This window comes from Barbus barbus, assembly GCF_936440315.1.
Source record: "Barbus barbus genome assembly, chromosome: 16".
Lineage (NCBI taxonomy): Eukaryota > Metazoa > Chordata > Actinopteri > Cypriniformes > Cyprinidae > Barbus > Barbus barbus.
This window is the reverse complement of record NC_136744.1, coordinates 19,714,588-19,734,490: the sequence shown is the minus strand read 5'-3', so window position 1 is coordinate 19,734,490 and position 19,903 is coordinate 19,714,588. Positions and strand designations below refer to the sequence as shown.

Sequence of the window (19,903 nt, the reverse complement as noted above, 5' to 3'; positions counted from 1 at the left end):
GTTGATTTTATATTTGAGCAAAACATGTTTGTCTGCAGAGATTTTCTTTTCTGGCTAGACCACCGGTATAATGTCGTTACTACCGCTTCTTTGTAAATTTGTCACTACTTCAATGTATGATTGTATACTCAACGATATATTGTTGAAATAAAAGGTTGTCACAACTCCTTGTTCTGTTCTCTGACTTCATAAAAATGTCATTATTTAAAACGTTTAAAGGTAACTATTTAAGCGGTACAGATAGTAAGTTTTTTGTTTGTTTGTTATCAATGTAATAAGAAAGGATCTTGTATCTTATACCTGATACAATATTGTGAATGAAGAGGGTATATTTATTTCATCAAGCAAATTTGCATAAATATTGACGAACGCAAAGAGTTCGCTAACATTACAGCAGTACTGTTTGTAAAAAAAAAACAAGACACTCACAGACAAAACTTTTACAATCACACATGACGATACAATAGGTAAAATGAAACCGTGGTTCGGAACAACACAAACAAATCATAGAAAGATAAAAACAACAATTGTCATACTGCTACGACTAAGTCTCAAGCTAATTTATTTATTTTTGGTCTGGTTTCAGAGTCGCCCTACTACAGTGGAAAACTTTGTGATTTATACAGCAGCCTATGAGTCTTCAAATAATGAGGTGTTATACCTGTGAAACAGTAACAAACAATATTCGACATGCGCTAGAATCCAAAACTCTAATGTAACTCTAATGAGTTTGTTTCACATTCTGTAGATTATCTCAGTGAAGAAATCTCAGTTCTCTTGCGTTTTAGCTGAAACGCGGACTTATGCTAAACCTAATTTTCTGTCCTTTAGGTTTGGTGAAATATATGTTATAAAATTCAACGACAGGCATGACAACTTTGTAAACGCTTAAAATATTTAAGCTAAATACATGTTAAGATATTTAGAAGGGGGGAAAAAATATACTAAAATATTTCAAGGGACCGTGCTGTTGAATACAGTAACTTCGCACTGCATTGTTTTAATAAAAGCGGATCAATTATGAAGACAATCGTGACAAAACACAGCCGCTGTTGTGCGTGTTTCCCCAGGATCAAACCTTTTGGTCAGATGAATACCTAAAACGCGTCTGTGTGCTGAGGCAGACCGTCTAAAACGGCCAAAAATGCGCACCTTTCAATGAATTCAACTACATGACGTCTGTGATTTATTTATTAAAGACCTGTTTAGAGACGCGTACAAAGAAAATAGTGTTTCCACACCATCTTCAATTTGTAATGTGCAACTTTGTGTTCTAAATGACATAGATGTACATGTAACGGAGAAACGGTAAGATCGGGGGATGCTTGTGTCTGATGGCCGCTTTGTAGACAGAGCAGAAAAAGATCTGCAGTACATCACAATCTCGGTTTAAACAAACTCTTGTACAAGGATTATTCTTTTATTATCTTATAATGTATTTGTTCATGTTTTCCGGCAAGCAGTCGCGACATGATTGACCGAATTCAGAGAATAGTCTTCATCTAAAAAACAATGAAAAAGTATAGAGTGGTATCAATATATTTAGAAGAGAGGATTTCAGTATTAGTTGTTTGTTATAAGAAAAAAGTAATTTAAAACAACATTTACAAAAATAAACCCAGATGATCATGAGTGGGTTTTCTGTATTCATATGATAATTTTCTTAGTGACTCGGACTCTTGAGTTACATAGGAAGCATAAAAAATCCTTAATATTTTGTGTCTGTAGCCTTTTCAAGATCGCGTACAACTTCAGACTTTACTGAATGTGTAACTTTGAGTACGATGGTGAGATACGTTGCAGCTGTAAGTGTAAAACAGTACGCCTTAATGAAGTCTCACATCAAATAGATGTATAATTGTCCTAAAAAAGAAATACCGACTTAGTCAAACACTCACAATACATTTTTCTTAATTTTCATTTATTTCTATAAACACCGAATGCTGATGGTTCTCAGAGGGAGGGTCTCACCTACAGTACAGCGTAATGGCATATGTAGTCCAGCAAACAAAATGTGAGCCGCGTCATCCGTAATGCCGATCGTCTGACTTAGTAAAATGCCAGTCGCAATAGATCAAGAGGCGGATTTCTGTATTCTGTAGGCATTAGAGCAATTTTTCTTAAATGGTGCATACAGTTTTGCATTTTGTAATTCAATGATTTTTAGTCGATCGGCTTTGCGCAAAGATAATTCCTATGTAAAAATTATGTTTGAATTCTTTCTATAACCTTTACAAAGCGTGGAACATCATAGTTCTCAAAATATTGTTTGCATTACATCTAACAAAAATGACAGAAGTGGAGAAACAAAGATGTTTACCGCATGCACGCATTGTAGATGCTTAGGTACGCCAGAGATGTTGCTTTATTTGACTCACAGAAGATGGCGATAGTGACCGATAACACTCTTTAATGTTTAATGTCGTTGTGTTGAAAAAGATTCAGTGGACAAACGCCTCAAGGGAAATAATTTGAAGTGGAGGTTTGTCTTGTGAACGTACACATCGTAGACAGACCAGAAAGATGTCCTTTAGTGTTGTTTAGTCTTAAGCGGTGTCATGTAGAAGGACTGTCATTTAATCGTTGTTGTATTTCTTTTGAGAATTTAACCCCGTTAACCCGAATTACAGAATGATGCAATATCGCAAAACGATCAGACAAATCTGAACGTAAAACACAGGATTTCATTTTTTCACTTAGAGAATTTGTTCAAATGTTATCAATTAATTTAACTCTTGCAGGTTTATGATTGAATAAGAGGAAAATAACAACTAGAATAAAGAATGTCGCAAAATCTGTAGTAAGGGTATCAAATTTCTCGGACCCGGTATGTTATTGTGACGAATAATAATAATTTTGTCCTCCCTCCTGATCCATCTCAGCTATCGTTGAGGGTTTGTCTGTCTGTCGGTCGTGTTTTTGATCGTATGTACAGAACGTGTTAAATCGACGCACAAACTATATGCGTGATGGATGTTTATGCGTTTTGAACATATTTTCATATTGAGAATATTGAGAACTTGTTGGTAATTTACACGTCGGGAACTTGCAGACAACATTCTGTTTGACAGCATTCGATTTTAATCGTTTTCATAAGAGGAATGTATTGAAGCTGTTGTTTAACAAGTTTGAAATGTTGTAATGTTTCTGTTTAACTGTATTACATTCGGCATGCTGTAAATAAACCTCGTAGTAGGTTATTATTTTGAGTATTCCGTGTTAACAAACAGTGCGTACTTTAGTGGTTCTTTGTACGATTTCATAATAAAAGCATCAAAATTGTTAACAGACTATTACCTTTTATATTAAAACTTAATAAAAACGTTAAGTAACGCACAGTTGTGTAAGACACGTACCAAAACATCACGTTAATATGTTATCCCACCTTTCACACCCATTTTGATTACAGCGAGACGACTTAATGAGACAAAGAATTGGTTATTTGAACCGAATCACTGAACCGAACTGTGGGAAAGAATCGTTTCGCAGAAATGAATTGGACTTCACGTCGCTAACAGAGACCACAAAAAGGGTTTACATCATCACAACACGGAAAGGTGCGTGTACTTCACAAAAAGTGTGGAAATGCGTGTCTTTTTATACCTGTGCACCCGTATAATCAGAAGTCCTATGGTTTAGAGCGCTGTCACGCACGAGCATTTTGGCATATGGATCCCCGACGGCCACGTTTGTAGTCTGAGGTGTATGCTGGGTATTGTGGTTCGCTGACCTGAAAGGCCGCAACGTTTGAAGGAGGTATTAGTTACACGCGTTCAATATAACATCTTTGTAAAAACAAAAAGAATTGTTAAAACGTAGCTATTTAGCGTAAACAAATATATATATATCTATATATATATATATATAGATAGATATATATAAGAAGAATAGGATATACTACAGATTTGACGTGTATATGTTGAAACGGAGCACCCGTTGTTGCGTTATTTCGTGAAATAGCGTTAGGATTTGGTTGTGTTCTTATATTTTTCTAGCTTCATCATAAACTATAAGCAAGACCTTGTAATAATATGTTGAACATCTGATAAGTCGGTCGATATCACATCCAGAGTTTAGCCTACTGCGGTGCTATTTTCTGCAGCGGTTGTGCTTGTTGTTAGAATGCTTCAAATCGCTTCCAGACTTGTTTTATGAGCGTACCCTTGTTTGTTAAACTACTCGTGAGCGACATTGTTAACATTTTTAGAGTTAAACAGGTTAATGAGCTCTTTCAGCATCTATAGTATAACTCCGTTATAGGTTTTAGCTACAGCTGAATGATAAAACAAAGTTAAGAATATTGTTGGCAATTTGCGGCTGACCGGGAAAGCTGTGTGTACCTGTGTGCATGTTTATGTGGTTTATGAGGACACAAATTTGTATAATGACGTGGGTATGACAAAGGTATTACAATATGAAGGTGGTTTATGAGGACACTGCCTATGTCCCCGTAATTCAAAAGGCTTAAAAAAAAAAAAACATACTAAATGGTGTTCTTTTGAAAATCTAAAAATGGACAAAGTCTCCTGTGAGGGCTAAGTTTAGGTGTAGGGTTGGTGTAGGGCAATAGCGCACACAGTTTGTTCAGTATAAAAACCATTACGCCTATGGAGAGTCCCCAGAAAACATTAAAACCAACATGTGTGTGTGTGCGTGAGACAGTTTGAATACAAAAATATTTTAGATAAAGACGGGATTAACTACAAGCATCCTAAAATAGAAACACAAAACTATACTGTTTTCCCCCAAAACCGATTGTTCAACACATTTAAAAAAGTCTTAAGAAAGTTTGTGTTTTGAAGAGAAAGTCTGATACGGTATATAATTAAATCTTTTATTATTGATTGATATGATAGAATTACGCTGAATTTATGAGGTTATGTATTAATACTGTTTTGTGTATTCATCGGTTACTGTATACATGTACGAGAGAAATGCATACACACGATTGTTTTATAAAGCTTTTAGTCTGTCATTACAAATATCTTAAAGAGAAAACCCTTTCACGCATTCTGTTTTCATTTGTCTCAGGATTCTGTTACACAAAACCACTTGAGCGTGGACACAAATCCTACGTGAAAGCTAAAAATATGACTTTTTAAACTATTTTACAGACACTTAACACATGTGCATCAGTAAGATATCATCATAAACCATCAGACACGTCAGGTTGTGGTGTGATAAGATGGACTTATCAAATATTTGCATGTTTCTTATATCAGTTATTTGATCAAATCTTAGTCAGATAAACCTATATAGACCAGTTGTTTTTATTTTAATAGAACATTATACTGTGAACAAATGCTACATTTAAACTCTGCGGTTAATAATACCGTTTTTAAGGTGAGAAAGAAAGTCTAATCTGTTGTAAAGATCCTGAGAAGCATTTGTGGGACCTTATACTTTTGTTGCAGACAACCTTAAGTAATTTTCAGTCTAATATAGGTCCAATTCCTAAAGAAAAATCTCTGTAAGAGTCTTGCTTTACTCAGAGGATCGTTTGACTGCTTCTAATCCTTGCTCTGGTCTAAAGGATCATGATTTTAGGTTTGTTATAAGTTTAGGTTAAACTTATTTGTTAAAACAAAAGTTGTATCATTGTTTAATCATGCTGCTTTTCATCACCTTGTAAAGATACCCAGTGTGATTCTAAACGTTCTTTAAAAAAGGTTTGTATGAGACATCATAAGTTTAAATATTTAACTGTATGGTTGTTTATGTGGATGTTTACGTGTAGATATGTTGAATGTTTGTGTGTGTGTGTGTGTGTGTGTTTGTGTTGACGGTTGAAAAATATATGAGTGAAACAAAGAAATAATAGGTAAATGAAGTAAATTAAAGAATGTTTTCCTATAGACCGTCTTATTAAAATCGTCATCTTTGGGGACCTGTATTTATTTAAGTTTGTGGTTATCGCCTTCTTTTTCTATCTCATCACTTCCTGAACGTTAATTTAAACCCCACCATTCGAATAGATTATAAATACATTATAAATACTCAATTCTCAACTACACTTCCTTTGACCGGGTTGGGAAGTTTTGTCTAAACCTTCGACAGAGACGCACAGACACACGCGCATAGGTGCACATCGTAAAATAGATGCCATAGAGATGCTTTGATCGCTGAACATGTTAGAAACACCGTCTGTTTTAATCAATGGACCGCGTTCTAACAAAGTTTACGACGCCAGATCCCCTCAAAAACTCATTAGATTGCAAATGAGTTGAATCCCCAGAAACTTTAGCTATTTTACAACGTTGATCAGATAACACCGTTTCAGTGCCCGTGCGACCAGACGCGCAGCACACTTTCTCATTCGGTCGCTCTGTGTGAGACATACATTTACATTCGTAAGATGTTGTAGAAAAAAAAAAAAAAAGTTTACCACCCCTCTAATTATGACTGAAAATCCAAAACATTTGCTATCATTTCAGTTTCTTCCCGCACGTGTATTTTAACCGACGCAGCACACTAGAAGTTTTAAGATTGACAATATCAAAGAGTAAATAAATAAAAGGTGTTAAGTGTGAATAACTAAAATAAAATAAGACAAACAAACAACATTTTTCCCCTGTGGGGCGTTTGTTTACAAGAAGGTTATGTAACCTTTTAAAGTGAAAAGTTTTATGATGAATGGTGAACGGTTTCATTAATTGAGAAATGTAAAATATTTATAAAATAACTTTGTTCTAATGTTAAAACATTACTTTAATTTCTTTAACATGCAAATCTTCAGACTCTCCTTACAGCGTTAGAGGGCGGTGCTGTGGGTGTGTCCTGACAGCGGCCCGCAGCTCATTCTCAGTTTTGACACAGAAGCTTGAGGTTGTGTAAACGGACGCTGCGTAAGATAGACATTTGTTTAACTTTTCTAAGTTGGGACAAATGCTAGGTTTTCAATTGTAATGCGAGAAGATTTTTACAGCTATCTTATGCTGGTGTTTTAACGGTCTGATATTTTTTATTTCACTTCACGGTAAGAGAACTCGTCTCTATATTATTTAACTTTATGTCTGTTATAAAGTCAAACTATTTTTTTAAAGCAAGACATAGTTTTTTGATAAATATCTTATTGTTTTAACTAACGCATCCGATTCTTTTTTGTTATAGATAAACGAACGTGCTCGCAACTCTTCTATTTATTTAACTTTGTCAAACGATCTAGTTTTAAATTCTAATGATAGGAAATAGCGTATCTAATGCTTTTTTATTTGTTTTAGTTTTTCCTAAAACTGTTTTAACAAGACTAGTGTCCACTTGTAAGGGAAAAACACACGTACCATCGTAAGATAAAAACGAATCTATATTATCTAACTTTGTACCTGTTATAAACTCACAACTTTTTAAAACCGCAAAATAGGTTTAAACGAACGCGCTCACTTCTTCTATTTAACTTTGTCAAACGACTTAAGATAGTATCTAATGCTTTTTTGGTTTTATTTTCTACGTTTTTCCTGTTTTAAGTCTACACTTGTAGGGAAATAAACAGTCTTTGTACGTTTTACGTACATGTTTGATGTTTTTTTTTCTTGATGTGTATGTGAAAACACTTTAATAAAATATCCCTTTACCCATTTAACACAAATTCATCATTTAAAGTTTAAAGCACATAACATTGGCCCCACACACACACACACACACACACACACAGTCATAAATTCTTAAGTTCACCATAAGGTCAATAAAATGGCCGCTTAGAGACGGTGGGGGCTAGGGGTGTACAAACAGGTGTCCAAACAGGTGTCCAGTTATGGGAGGGGGGTGGAATTTTTATGAGGGTAATAAATCAATAATCATGACACAAAGTGAACTACCATCTCTCTTATATATGTCAACAAAAAATATTTATTAGTAACATGAAAATGATCTTTCTTTGGGAGGGTTTGCCTTCGCCATGCTTCCCCGAAGTGGCGTTAGGAAGTTGACAGCCTCACATGACAGGAAGGAAGTGAATACCTTTTATTTTTCTCTTGAAATCCCATTTAGACATAAAACATGGATAAGATCTAGAAAAATACTTACAAAAGGAAAATGACAACTATAACCTGCGGCAACTATAGTTGCCGGTGGGCTTAAATGGCTTAAGTAAACAAACATAAAAGAAAGTCTCCTTGAATTTTCTTTGAATTATTTTATTTTGATGGCACAGTGCAAAGAAGATTAACATATTGGATATTATATAAACTTCTTCTCTGCTTAAATACTAAAATGTTCTTCCTTTACCTAGAAATCCTTTAAGATTGGGACATTTTAGATTAGGTGTATTTGTGGAAGTGCTTGGATGCACCTGCTCTGGACAATCCTGGGATTTACAGTTTATTTTTGACTATCCGTCCTGGTCTAAAATAGAGCTGACTGGAATAGGTTTGCTGTAAAAAGTCACTTGTAAATCTAAACTCAAGCCAGGGATTGTAAAAGCAAGGTCTATTTCTTGCTGCTAGAAGATATCTTGGTGATCTGCTTTGATTTATATTTGTTCAGTTGTTATTTTTAGATTTAGAAAACACGTGATGGGCGTGTACATTTTGCAAGAAACTGGTCTAAGCTACTAGCAGAGTGTCATGAGTTTTGCTGTGACAGGACATCTTGTAGCACCATGCATGTGAAGTTGATTGTCTCTCAAACCCCTGCATGAAGTCATAGGAGCGACTGTCCAGTAACGTTTCACTGGTTAGAGGAATAAGTGACTGCTCAGACCATGGGAGTTGCAAACTCAAGAGACTATCAACCAACGATAACAGTTGTGCTGAAAAGTAAGTAGCGTACAGCGCACAATTACTAGCAGTGTATGATTAGAGATACTACTACTGCTGAGGTTGTTGATGTACAGTAGCCTACTTATTTTTAGTATAAGACCCTACATCTAAAGAATAGTTTGGCAGGTTTTTGGTCATGCTAGCAGATACAGTTTTGTTCATAGCTGCTCTGTCACACCAACGTTCTCTGCCATTGGAAGCCAAATTAAATTAGATTTTTAATCTCCTGTATTTAGTAATTAAAAAGGAAGTCTGCAAGATGTTAGATGGACTGGCCATGTTTAGTTTGATGACTTACACAGTCAGTTTGGTTTGTGTGTGTGTGGAATTACAGTATTACTTTAAATGTGCGTGCTTGTTTATTACAGTGCATCCTGGACTTGGACTTTATAAGTCTTTGTTTATCAGAAGAATGCATACTAAAAAGGAAAAATTTAGACATTAAGGCTAAATGGTTTGATATTGGTTCATTTTTTCTAATTTAAATTGAAAGTGCTGGAGTGTGTTTGTTTTGTGGCATTGTCCTCTTGTAAACTCTCATCTGACTAGGAGTGATGCATGATGGGAAAGAGGCTAAATCCTGTTTTGCATCACCCGATTAAGTCTGTAATCTCAGACACTATAAATAATTTGTTTTTTCCCCCCAGTGTGTCGCAGTGACAGCTGCTTTGACTCGAAAGCAGGTTTATTACAATTGTTTAGATGCTGATTTTTACTGCATTATTACATTTGATCCACATAGCTTCATAGTTCATTTAAAGGATAGTTATTAAACCACCATTTATGTGCTTAGAAATCTTTGCAACATGTCAATGAGAAGCTTCTAGCATGGAAAATCTGATTCTTGGAAAGATCCACTGAATCTCCTTTGGGCAAAAGCTGTGATGTCACATGCACTATGTAAGTCGTATTTGCTGTCCTAATTCTTTAACATGAAATGAGAACCATTTTTGCCAAACAGGATTTTTACAGATATCACCCGGAGACATCGGTCTGGCCACTTAATGCATATCTAAATGATCAGGAGATTGTTCAGGTGACATTTCTACATTTATGTCTTTTTCTCTTGTAGGGCGTAATGAGCCCCTGAAGAAAGATAAGCCCAAGTGGAAAAGTGAATATCCTATGACAGAGGGCCAGCTGCGCAGTAAAAGAGATGAATTCTGGGACACGGCCCCAGCTTTTGATGGTCGTAAAGAGATCTGGGATGCACTGAAAACTGCAGCTGTAGCGATTGAATGTAACGACCATGAACTGGCGCAGGCTATTGTAGATGGAGCCAGCATCACACTGCCTCATGGTAAACATTTAAACAGCATTTTAATCTACAGATCTAGTGAAAATACTTCTGTTTTGTATTTTATAAATGTAATTCAACCTTTTTTTTTATTATTAGTTTTAATTTAATTATTAATGCAATAATTATTAATTGTGTTAAATTGATCAAAAGTGACAGTAAAAACATTTATAATGTTCCAATTTTTTTTCCCATAAGTGTTGTTTATCAAAGATTTTTTTCGGTTTCCACAAAAATATTAACCATTTTTAAAATTGATAATAATAAGAAAGGTTACTTGAGCATCAAATCGGCATAATAAAATGATTTTTGAAGGATGCGACACTGAAGACTGGAGTAATGGAGTAATGAAAATTCAGCTTTGTCATCACAGAAATAAATTACATTTTAAAATATATTAAAATAGTAAACAGTTCAATTAAATATGTAATAATATTTACAATATTACTGTTGTTATGGTATTTTTAGTAAAAAAAATTCAACCTTGCTGACCATAAGAGACTTAAAAAATCTTGCTAACCCCAAACTTTTAGAAAGTAGTATACATACATATACTAAATATACATTCTGCATTTAATGACAATAGCATTTGAGCTGAATTGGACCTTTTGATTTGCTCTTTCAGGGTCTCTTATGGAGTGCTATGATGAACTGGGGAACCGCTATCAGCTCCCGGCATACTGCTTGGCTCCTCCAGTTAACCTGGTGTCCGAGTGCAACGATCATAATGTGCCTGAACACTCTGAGCTACAGGAGAAAAAGGAGAAGGAGTTCCAGCTGAAGGTACGTCTCTCTACTGGAAAAGACCTTCGCCTCAGCGCCACGATGGCCGATTCCATTCGTCTGCTGAAGAAACAGCTACAAATTCAGGAAGACATTGATACCACCCACCAGCGCTGGTTTTTCTCTGGAAAGCTACTCACGGATAAAACACGTTTACAAGACACCAAGATCCAGAAGGACTTTGTAATACAGGTCATTGTTAGTCAGCCCATTGTTCCCAACTAAACATACAAAACTTTGAACTGGGACTCAATGAACTCAAACCTATGTTTCCATTATATAAATTCAGGTTTGAGTTTCAACACTTGTCCTTTTCAAATATTAAGCACGTTTACGTTTAGTCATTTTTCAGACGCTTTTATCCAAAGCGACTTACAATTGGGGAAAACATAAAGCGATTCTTCTTAAAGAGGCAAACAGACAGAGGAAGTGCTTGTAATACCAAGTTTCAGGCATTGTTCAAATAAGTATAAGCTAGAAAGGGAGGGAATAAATAAAGAGAAAGACAAAGTTTTTTTTTTTTTTTCTGTAATTTAGGATGAAGTCGAGTAGTGTTGAAAGAGATGAGTTTTGAGCTGTCGCTTGAAAATTGTCAGGGATTCAGCATTTCGGATAGTGGTGGGAAGATCATTCCAACAGCCAGGAATGGTGAACGAGAATGTTCTGGAAAGTGATTTTGAGCCTCTCTGTGATGGTACCGCTCACTAGCGGATCTCAGACTTCTGGAGGGGATGTAGATTCGTAATAGCGAGTGGAAGTAGGCGGGTGCTGAGCCTGTGGCTGTTCTATATGCAAGCATCAATGTCTTGAACTTGATATGAGTCACACAAACATTTCTTGCAGAAATGTCTATTTTCTTAAATCTATGAGGAGCTTAAAAGGCCAAATATACATGCATATAAGCATGTGTAAAACATTAATATAGTTCCACAGCAATTGGAGGGTATATTCTCAAGATTTAGCAAAATCAGTTCTTAAGTTTCTGTTTACTGTATGCTTGGCAATCCATAATTGTAGCATACTAAATGTATAATATTAAATTAGATACCTTGCCTTCTTGGCTTTAATATCCCTACTTATTTTGTGTTGATATTCATTTCCATATTCTGTGTGGTATCATTTGCCTTGATCCTTGATTCAGTCAGCAGTCCATTACTGAGCAGAACTCTTTTCAATTTAGAGCGTATGGATTTTTAAAATCTTGTTAGGGCACTAATCATAGACTGTTATGAGACGTTTACGTATCTGTGTTATCTGTAAAAAAACAACAACAACCTGTGTTCATATTCTGAAGTTCTTTGTATACATTTGTTTGTAGACTTTGCTTTTATAATTTATTGCAGGACAGACAGGTTAATTATTTCTAATAAAAATTAATTTTAAATTAATACGGTTTGTAATAAATGTTGAAACAAAGCAACTAGATCTAAACTGGACAATTACTGCATATTGTAATATTTAACAGTTTCTCACTGTCAACATTTCACAAGTTTTTATTAAATTTGACAGGTTTTTATACTGTGTTAAAGGTGTTTTTTTTTTTTTACTGAATTTTTGATTGAAAGGTTGACTGGCTTCATTTACGAATTGGATTAAGTGAATACAAGAGAAATTCTGTTAACAACATTTGTGGCATAATGCCAATCACCACGGAGAGGATTTATTTAAGGATAAAAAAAAAAAAGATGCAATGTTATTAAATAGCAATTTTAAAACACATCCGAATGTGTGTCTGTAAATACCAGAGAATGCTTTATTTTTAACAGCATATTTTAATAAACAATATATGTCTGACTGACAAATTCTGGTTTATTTTCCTAATATCATATTATTTTCCTAATATCAGCTTATATGTCCTGTCATGTGTAAGTGGAAACCTTTTTGTTATCTTTTGATCTTTTAATAATATACAAGATGAAGCAAATTGAAACTAGTATAGTATATTTTATATGAGTTCCAGCCCATGTTGAAATTAAGGAAAATAAAAAAGTTGACAAAATGGTCTTTAATTGGATGTGGGGAATTTATGTAAGTTGAGAACATGTTTAAATGAATAATAAATCATTTTAAATTGTAAATACATTTTACGTGTCTGGAAATCATCCCGGACAAGTAAAATGTATTTACAAATTCAGTGCCTTGATCTGTTAGGAGTCTTTTAGGGGCACCAAATGTGTAGAACAATTTTACTATGCAGGCTGTTACCTCCTCTGCACTTTTGGTTTTCAGTGGGAAAGCCTCACACCACTTTGTGAAGTAATCTACCATCACACTGATATACTGGTAGCCTTCTTTCGTTGGTGTAAGCTTTCCCACTAAATCCATCCCCACAATATCCCAATGCTGTGTCACCTAATAAACATTCATGTTTACTATATAAACTAGCTGTAACAAAAATATTCCTTGTGTTTTTCATAAAAACATGAATTACCATGATAGGGGTATATTCTGTTGGGTTCTTCAGAGAAGCACTTGTCTTTTTTGACAAGTAGCACAGTGTTTGACCTAAAATATATTATCAAAATCAGTTTTGATGTAATAATAGATGTATGAAACTTACATTTCACTGCTGGTTATAATCTGTATAATTGTGTATGTGACGAATAAAAATCTTGAATCTTGATTGAAAACATGACGAAGGATTCACATATTAAACTCACCCATTTTTTGATGTCCACAGACATACCAGGCCAATAAAAGCGCTTGTTTATGGCATCCAGGGTTTTTTAATGCCACAGTGAGCACCTATTGGGCTGCTGTGGAGCTCTTCAAAAATTTCTTGGGCACTTTTTTTCGTTCTGACCACTTTTGCCAAAGTACCTTCTTTTTTTTATATAATACAAAGCTTCATCTAAAAAGTATAAAAATCATTATAAACAACCAGTGAAGCCACTAAATCCAGGTGTACATTTTACATTACTTTCAAAAATTAAGCTTTCAGCCCTTAGAAATATAAATTTGTCTTGTCTGGAAAGACCCTGAGGTATCTTTCCAAATCTTTTAAAGTCTGTCAGTGCTTTGAATTTAGCCTCATCCATCTTCAACACAACAGTGCATCTAATAAATGAGTCTTATATATAATTGGTCATTACATGTAATCACATGCATCACTGGTCTCTGTCATCTATCTATATTCAGTCAATAGAATAGAATAGAATAGAAATGGGGGGGTAGAAAAGGCTTAGGTTATATATCGTCTTCTCAATACACACATTTGCGATTAAGACTAGCACCAAAATAACCTGTTGTCTTTATTGTATTCATAAATGCTAAATAGCCATATAAAGACTTTATCTTTTATCATCACACCATTTGAAACACTGTGTTAAGAATGTTTATATTACAATTTAAATATATTACAAAAACATGAATTTATTACTAAAGCTGTGTTGATGTTATATAAGCTACAAACTGAGCAAACAAAAAGAATCACCCCAGAATGATCACAACTGAAACTTTATGTCAACACAGCAAAGATATATTTATATCAGTTATTAACAGTTTTAAAGATTGTCAAAATAAATTAGGTACATAAACAAAAATGTATGTTGGCTCAGTAAGTTGGAGTGTATCCTCAGGCACATCAACAAATTAATAGCTGTAATAATTAAACATACGACACAATCTACAAACTATTGTGCCAAAATTAACAGTAGTCTAAATACCTGCTCAACTTTACACTGAATCATTTCTTATTCTGAAAAGTCAATATTTTCAGTGGCGCTTTAACGCGAAACACAGAATATGAGCGAAACTCATGAATATTCATGTTTGCTCCGCCCAGCGTCACCGAAAATCTCAGACACCGAATATTTCACAACACAGTCCCTCTGGTAAGACTTTGGCCTGTCTGACAACACGTGGGTAGCTGGTCGAACTTCGTAAACAAGCTAAAAAAAATAATGCTTGGTTGATTGGGAGGGCGACGACTAATTTAATTTCGGGTTTATTGAAACGCAGTTTAAATCATAGCGTGTTTTTAATTTCTGACAGTTAGTTGATGAACTGCCCAAGTTTGGACTGTATTCGTGACTAGGATGTCATAACAATGTGTTGAGATGGGCTGGTTGATGCGAACGTGAGATTCACCAAACCTCTATCTATATTTAAACAGAAAAAAGTGATCTGACTGTAGATGCCTTGAAACTCCACAATGAGCTTCAGGCAGGATCTCTGCAGAGAAGCAGTGATGCCATGGATGCAGGAGATGCCATGGAGGATCAAGCCTTGACAGAGAAAACCTCATGCTCCAATTCTTTGCAGCCGCCACAGCCAAATTCTGCTGCAAAGAATTGGAGCAGTCAGGAGGTCAGTGAACTCATGTTCTTACTGTCAGAATGCTCAAAACGAGTAATAGCACTTGCTTTTGATAACAGGTGAAATTATCCAGCATCTGAGACTACCACTAAATAATTTTAAAATAATTTTAAAAATACTCACTGCTTGTTCATTTTTGGTGGAACTAAACCTTTAAGTGTGTAAATTAATAATTTGTATTTTTCAAAAGCATTTTAGTTTTATATAAAACATACAATTTAATGTTGAAAATCAAGCTGCATTAAGTTATTGTGTAGGCAGTTGTGCAGCAAAAATTACCCCATAGCACCATCTAGTGTCCATTACATTTAGTGGACACAAATCTGTTTTGTTTTTTTTTTTCTTCAATTTTACAGACTGAAATAATTTTCTGCTTACTGATTGAGTGATTATATTTCTATCCATCTCAAGGCAGCAAAGAAGACACTACCACCCTGCATGTGCTTGGTCTTCTAAAAGACCTGCTGTCTGCTCTTCCTCTGAGCTCTGTAAAATCATGCTGTGAGACCCTTCTCCGTGTGATGACCCTTAGCCATGTGGTAAGAGAGCAGTTTAAGGTATACATTTTCGTTTTCATTGACTTATCAATTCTTAACACCTGTCTCTGTTTCTCTGAAGCTGGTAACAGCAAATGCAATGCAGGCTTTCCACAAGCTCTTCAGCAGCAAGCCTAGTCCTGCCAGCATGTCTGCAGAGCTGAATGCGCAGATCATCATAGTGAGTATGATAATCAAGAAACACATGTACATGGTCTCAGAAAGATGTGATTCTGCATTTTAATTTCCCAATGTGTGGATTGACACATCTTCCAACAACTTTCTTCCAGGCTCTATATGACTATGTTCCAAGTGAGAATGATCTGCAGCCTTTACTAGCATGGCTTGCTGTAATAGAAAAAGCCCATGTTCATCTTTCCAGGTAAGCCTTTTTTTAGTATTTTGTTTGCAGCCTTTGTGAGGAATCTTTGTCATTACATCATTTTTGGCCTCTAGTTTAGAGAGCTCTCTGAGTATTGGTCATCTTCCTCGTCTCTTCTGTCACCATGTCGTGTCTTCTGTCTCCACACACACAAGTAGTCTCTGCTGCAACTCAGACTCTGAAGGTTTGTCACACTTTGTGTATCAGCAGTGTATTATTTGTTAGAATTTTGATTTCTTGTTCTTGTATGTAAGTGTTACTTTCCCCTTCTCCATCCAGACTCTGTTAAATGAGTGTGTGTGGCTCCGCATATGGCTGAGATCGGATCCTTTTTACCAAACACATCAGCTGGAAATGGGGCTTGCATTCTAAAGATGTTTCAGTGAGCTACCTGAGACTTTCATCTTTTGTAATGTCACCCTTTTCTAGAGCATGGTCTTGCTAAATTTCTGTCTCTTTCAGTATCGTGGAAGAAGGATTGTCCTATCATTTTCATGCCTCTTGGCCGTTTGTGCTGCAGATCCTGGGCTATTTCTACCGAGCTGCAGGAAAACTAGGCTCATCCAATAATGATAAAGGTTGACTGAAATACAGTATATTCTGTAGTTTGTGAGTTTCTAAATAATCAATAGTTTATTCACAGATGTGTGTGTGGTCCTCAGTGACCTGCGGGCCACCCCTCAGTTCCCCTTCTCTGGAGAGCTGGATCTGGCTGTGGGCGGTGCGGTGGAGAGCATGGGCCCAGAGGTGGTCCTGAAAGCTGTGCCCCTCCTCATCACTGGAACAGAGTGAGTTACTTTGCTGGTGCATATCAGTCTTTTGAATTAAAAATTTGTTTATTAACACTGTGAAATGTTTCTTTCTTTGCAGTGATGATCTGGAGTTCCTGCGTAGCTGGCTGATACCAGTCATAAGAGATCATGTGAAAAACACTCAGTTGGCTTACTTCACCTCATACTTTTCCCCTTTTGTTCTGCAGAATCTCGAGCAGCTGAAAACAATGCTTATGGACGGCCTGACAACAGCGGCCTCATCTTCCAAACGAGTGAGAGCTGTGAAAAACACCAAGTAATCAAAAACACCAGGTAATCATATTTACACACACAAGTTTTAATGGATTAATATGTGGTGCTTTTTTGACACTTTTTCAGCCTAGACTCAAGTGTCTGATTCACATAGTGAAGCAGCTGAATGAAGAACACTGTGATTTTATTACAGCTCTGCTTCCTGAGGTTTGTCTCGTAATAAATCAGTCTTAAATTAGAATGTTATTCTTCATGAAAGTTTTAATATTGGGCTTTTTAATGTGTTTAGGTCATTCTTTGCCCTAAGGAAATGTCTATTGGTGCCCGCAAAAATGCTTACTCTCTTCTAGTTGAGATCGGAAATGCATTTGTGAGGTTTTGTGGGAACATAAAAGGTGAGAATAAAACCTTTTAGTTAATTTATTTGCATTATTAAAATGTATCTTGGTGAGCAATGAGCTGAAATCATTTATTTTATAATAACACACAGCATGAACACACACACACCGTGAACACACACCCGGAGCAGTGGGCAGGCATTTATGCTGCGGCGCCCGGGGAGCAGTTGGGGGTTCGGTGCCTTGCTCAAGGGCACCTCAGTCGTGGTATTGAGGGTGGAGAGAGCGCTGGACATTCACTCCCCCCACCTACAATCCCTGCCGGCCCGAGACTCAAACCCGCAACCTTTGGATTACGAGTCCGACTCTCTAACCATTAGGCCACTGGCTCTGTAACAATGATCACCTGTACTGTTCTGGCTTTAACTAGACTAGTGTTCCATTATAAAGGTAAGAGTGACTTCTGCTATCCACCTTAATTTGCAAGACAGAAGTAAGCTATTTTCTTTGTGCAATACTTCGTTCATTCGCTGTTATAGGTAAATAACTAGAAGAATAACTATTTGCACTACAAACCAGAGTTGTTTCATTAATTAATTAAAATATGATGACAAATTGTCAGTTTAGAATATTAACCAGCGTAATGGGCACATGACCGGTAGCCTTGCATGTTAAAAGTAATAAATAGCTGCAGACATGTTCATTCTTACTTTAAAAATAAGGTGGGAACATTACTTTTGAGCTATTTTGGCTAGTTTATTCCCCTGGTGAACAATCAAACAACTAGCTTTGCTCTGTTTTTAATTTTATGGGGAACCACAACTCCTTTTCTTCAGAAAATGCAGTGATACATAGATTGTATTGAATCCTTTGGGGAAGTCGTGGCCTAATGGTTAGAGAGTCGGACTAGCAATCCAAAGGTTGCGGGTTCGAGTCTCGGGCCGGCAGGGATTGTAGGTGGGGGAATGAATGTCCAGCGCTCTCTCCACCCTCAATACCACGACTGAGGTGCCCTTGAGGCACCGAACCCCCGACTGCTCCCCGGGCGCCGCAGTATAAATGGCTGCCCACTGGTCCGGGTGTGTGTTCACGGTGTGTGTGTGCACGTTGGATGGGTTAAATACAGAGCACGATTCCGAGTATGGGTCACCATACTTGGCAGTATGTCACTTCACTTTGTTATAGTCTTCCTAGATCTGCCCTCGTTTCTCATGGCATAATCAAATTAAGGCTGGAGTCTTATTGTTTTCCTGTTGCTTTGAGAATTTCCTGTGGAAGTATCTCTTCTAAAGATGATTTCAAGAGGTCCTGGTTGATGTGTGCTGTGGTTGGATTTAAGAACATAGCAGTATGACCATAGCTTTGTGCCAAATGTATTTATGGACTTGCTATGTTGGACATATAAATAAACTATTCAGAAAACCCCATAAAAACTACAAGTCCCATAGTATTCTTGTATTGAACCCCAAAAAACATGAACACTAATATGTCTCTACAGTTAAACAGTAGTGCTTTCTTCAAGCATACCTAGAATGATTTCTAAATTACTTTATAAAAACATGGTTCCCGTGTGCCCATCAAAAAGTCATTTAAATCTCGTGATGTATATCGTGTGCAACAGTTTTTCAGCAGAGGATATTGATGGTGTTAGTGTAGATCACAGCCATGTGTGACATGTCCTCTTACTCAATAAGCTCGACTGGATTTTCCCTGATGGGCCCTGTGATAATATAGTGATACAGACTCAGTTTATGGTGGTGTCTGCTGGCTTTATCTGATTTTGCATCATTAACAATGCATGACAAAGGCCTATTATTAAAGGGATAGTTCGCCCCAAAAATGGTTCTGTCATTATTTACTTATTCTCAAGATTTCTTTACGAATTTCTTTGTTCGGTTGTCATTTTGTAGGGCTTTTGGGAAAAAAACTAATTCTCACGGGACTTCTAATATATTTTAACCTCTTATTTTTAGTCACTTTTTAGTCATAAGTACATCAGTCTGCAATTTTTATATAGATAATTTGAACATAATAGTTTGGGGATTTGCTCAGTGTTTAGCCAAATTCAGTTTCTACAATGAAACTTTGACGTCTCATTGAAGGCAGTTATGGTATTTCCATCACAACAAACAAACCCTGTTTGCAATCGCTATTAAAATGTCAGAGCCTCAATCATTTAATCCAACTCTGAATCCTGTCCGAGGTGCAGTAATTGTGGCCATTCTGGCCAATAGAGGGCACTGTCTCACTTCACAACACAGACGTCAATGATGTGAAATTAAGGAGCGTTACCGAGTACGTCATTGTAACAGCGGTCAGATTGATACACATTCTTACGTCCAAAGTTTGAATCTGATATCGGAAATGGATTGTATTTTACAGATGCAGTCACTGAATGACTCTCCTTTGGTGCAAGAGCAATCAAGCTGTCGCTGCACAGCAGGCGGAGGGATATTAGTCATAAGTGGC

The 19,903-nt window shown here is 36.3% G+C and overlaps 2 protein-coding genes across 6 annotated transcripts in view; both read left to right on the top strand.

The window, feature by feature from the left end:
• LOC306882553 (ubiquitin domain-containing protein 1-like) overlaps positions 1 to 13,462 on the top strand; it is a 33,050-nt gene extending 19,588 nt beyond the window's left edge. Inside the window, exons 1-3 of one of the 4 annotated variants that reach the window (XM_079437275.1) lie at positions 8,554 to 8,753; positions 9,829 to 10,056; positions 10,679 to 13,458. In XM_079437275.1, the coding sequence (XP_079293401.1) occupies positions 8,699 to 8,753; positions 9,829 to 10,056; positions 10,679 to 11,061 (666 nt within the window). In that variant the 5' untranslated portion in view covers positions 8,554 to 8,698 and the 3' untranslated portion in view covers positions 11,062 to 13,458. Of the gene's footprint in view, positions 1 to 8,553; positions 9,657 to 9,828; positions 10,057 to 10,678 lie in introns of those variants that run through there. The other 3 variants (XM_079437276.1, XM_079437274.1, XM_079437273.1) reach the window with 3 other exon arrangements.
• Positions 13,463 to 14,955: 1,493 nt separating this feature from the next.
• LOC306882204 (RRP12-like protein) lies at positions 14,956 to 17,604 on the top strand. Of its 2 annotated transcripts, XM_079436686.1 has the most exons (10): positions 14,956 to 15,144; positions 15,565 to 15,692; positions 15,772 to 15,870; positions 15,980 to 16,071; positions 16,146 to 16,255; positions 16,351 to 16,453; positions 16,534 to 16,649; positions 16,734 to 16,859; positions 16,942 to 17,303; positions 17,386 to 17,604. In XM_079436686.1, exons 1-6 carry the CDS (start codon positions 15,081 to 15,083, stop codon positions 16,362 to 16,364), a joined length of 507 nt encoding a protein of 168 aa, XP_079292812.1. In that variant the 5' UTR covers positions 14,956 to 15,080; the 3' UTR covers positions 16,365 to 16,453; positions 16,534 to 16,649; positions 16,734 to 16,859; positions 16,942 to 17,303; positions 17,386 to 17,604. The 2 variants fall into 2 exon arrangements, with proteins under 2 accessions (XP_079292812.1, XP_079292813.1); XM_079436687.1 differs by lacking the exon at positions 17,386 to 17,604 and having other exon boundaries at positions 17,051 to 17,176.
• Positions 17,605 to 19,903: the final 2,299 nt, after the last annotated feature.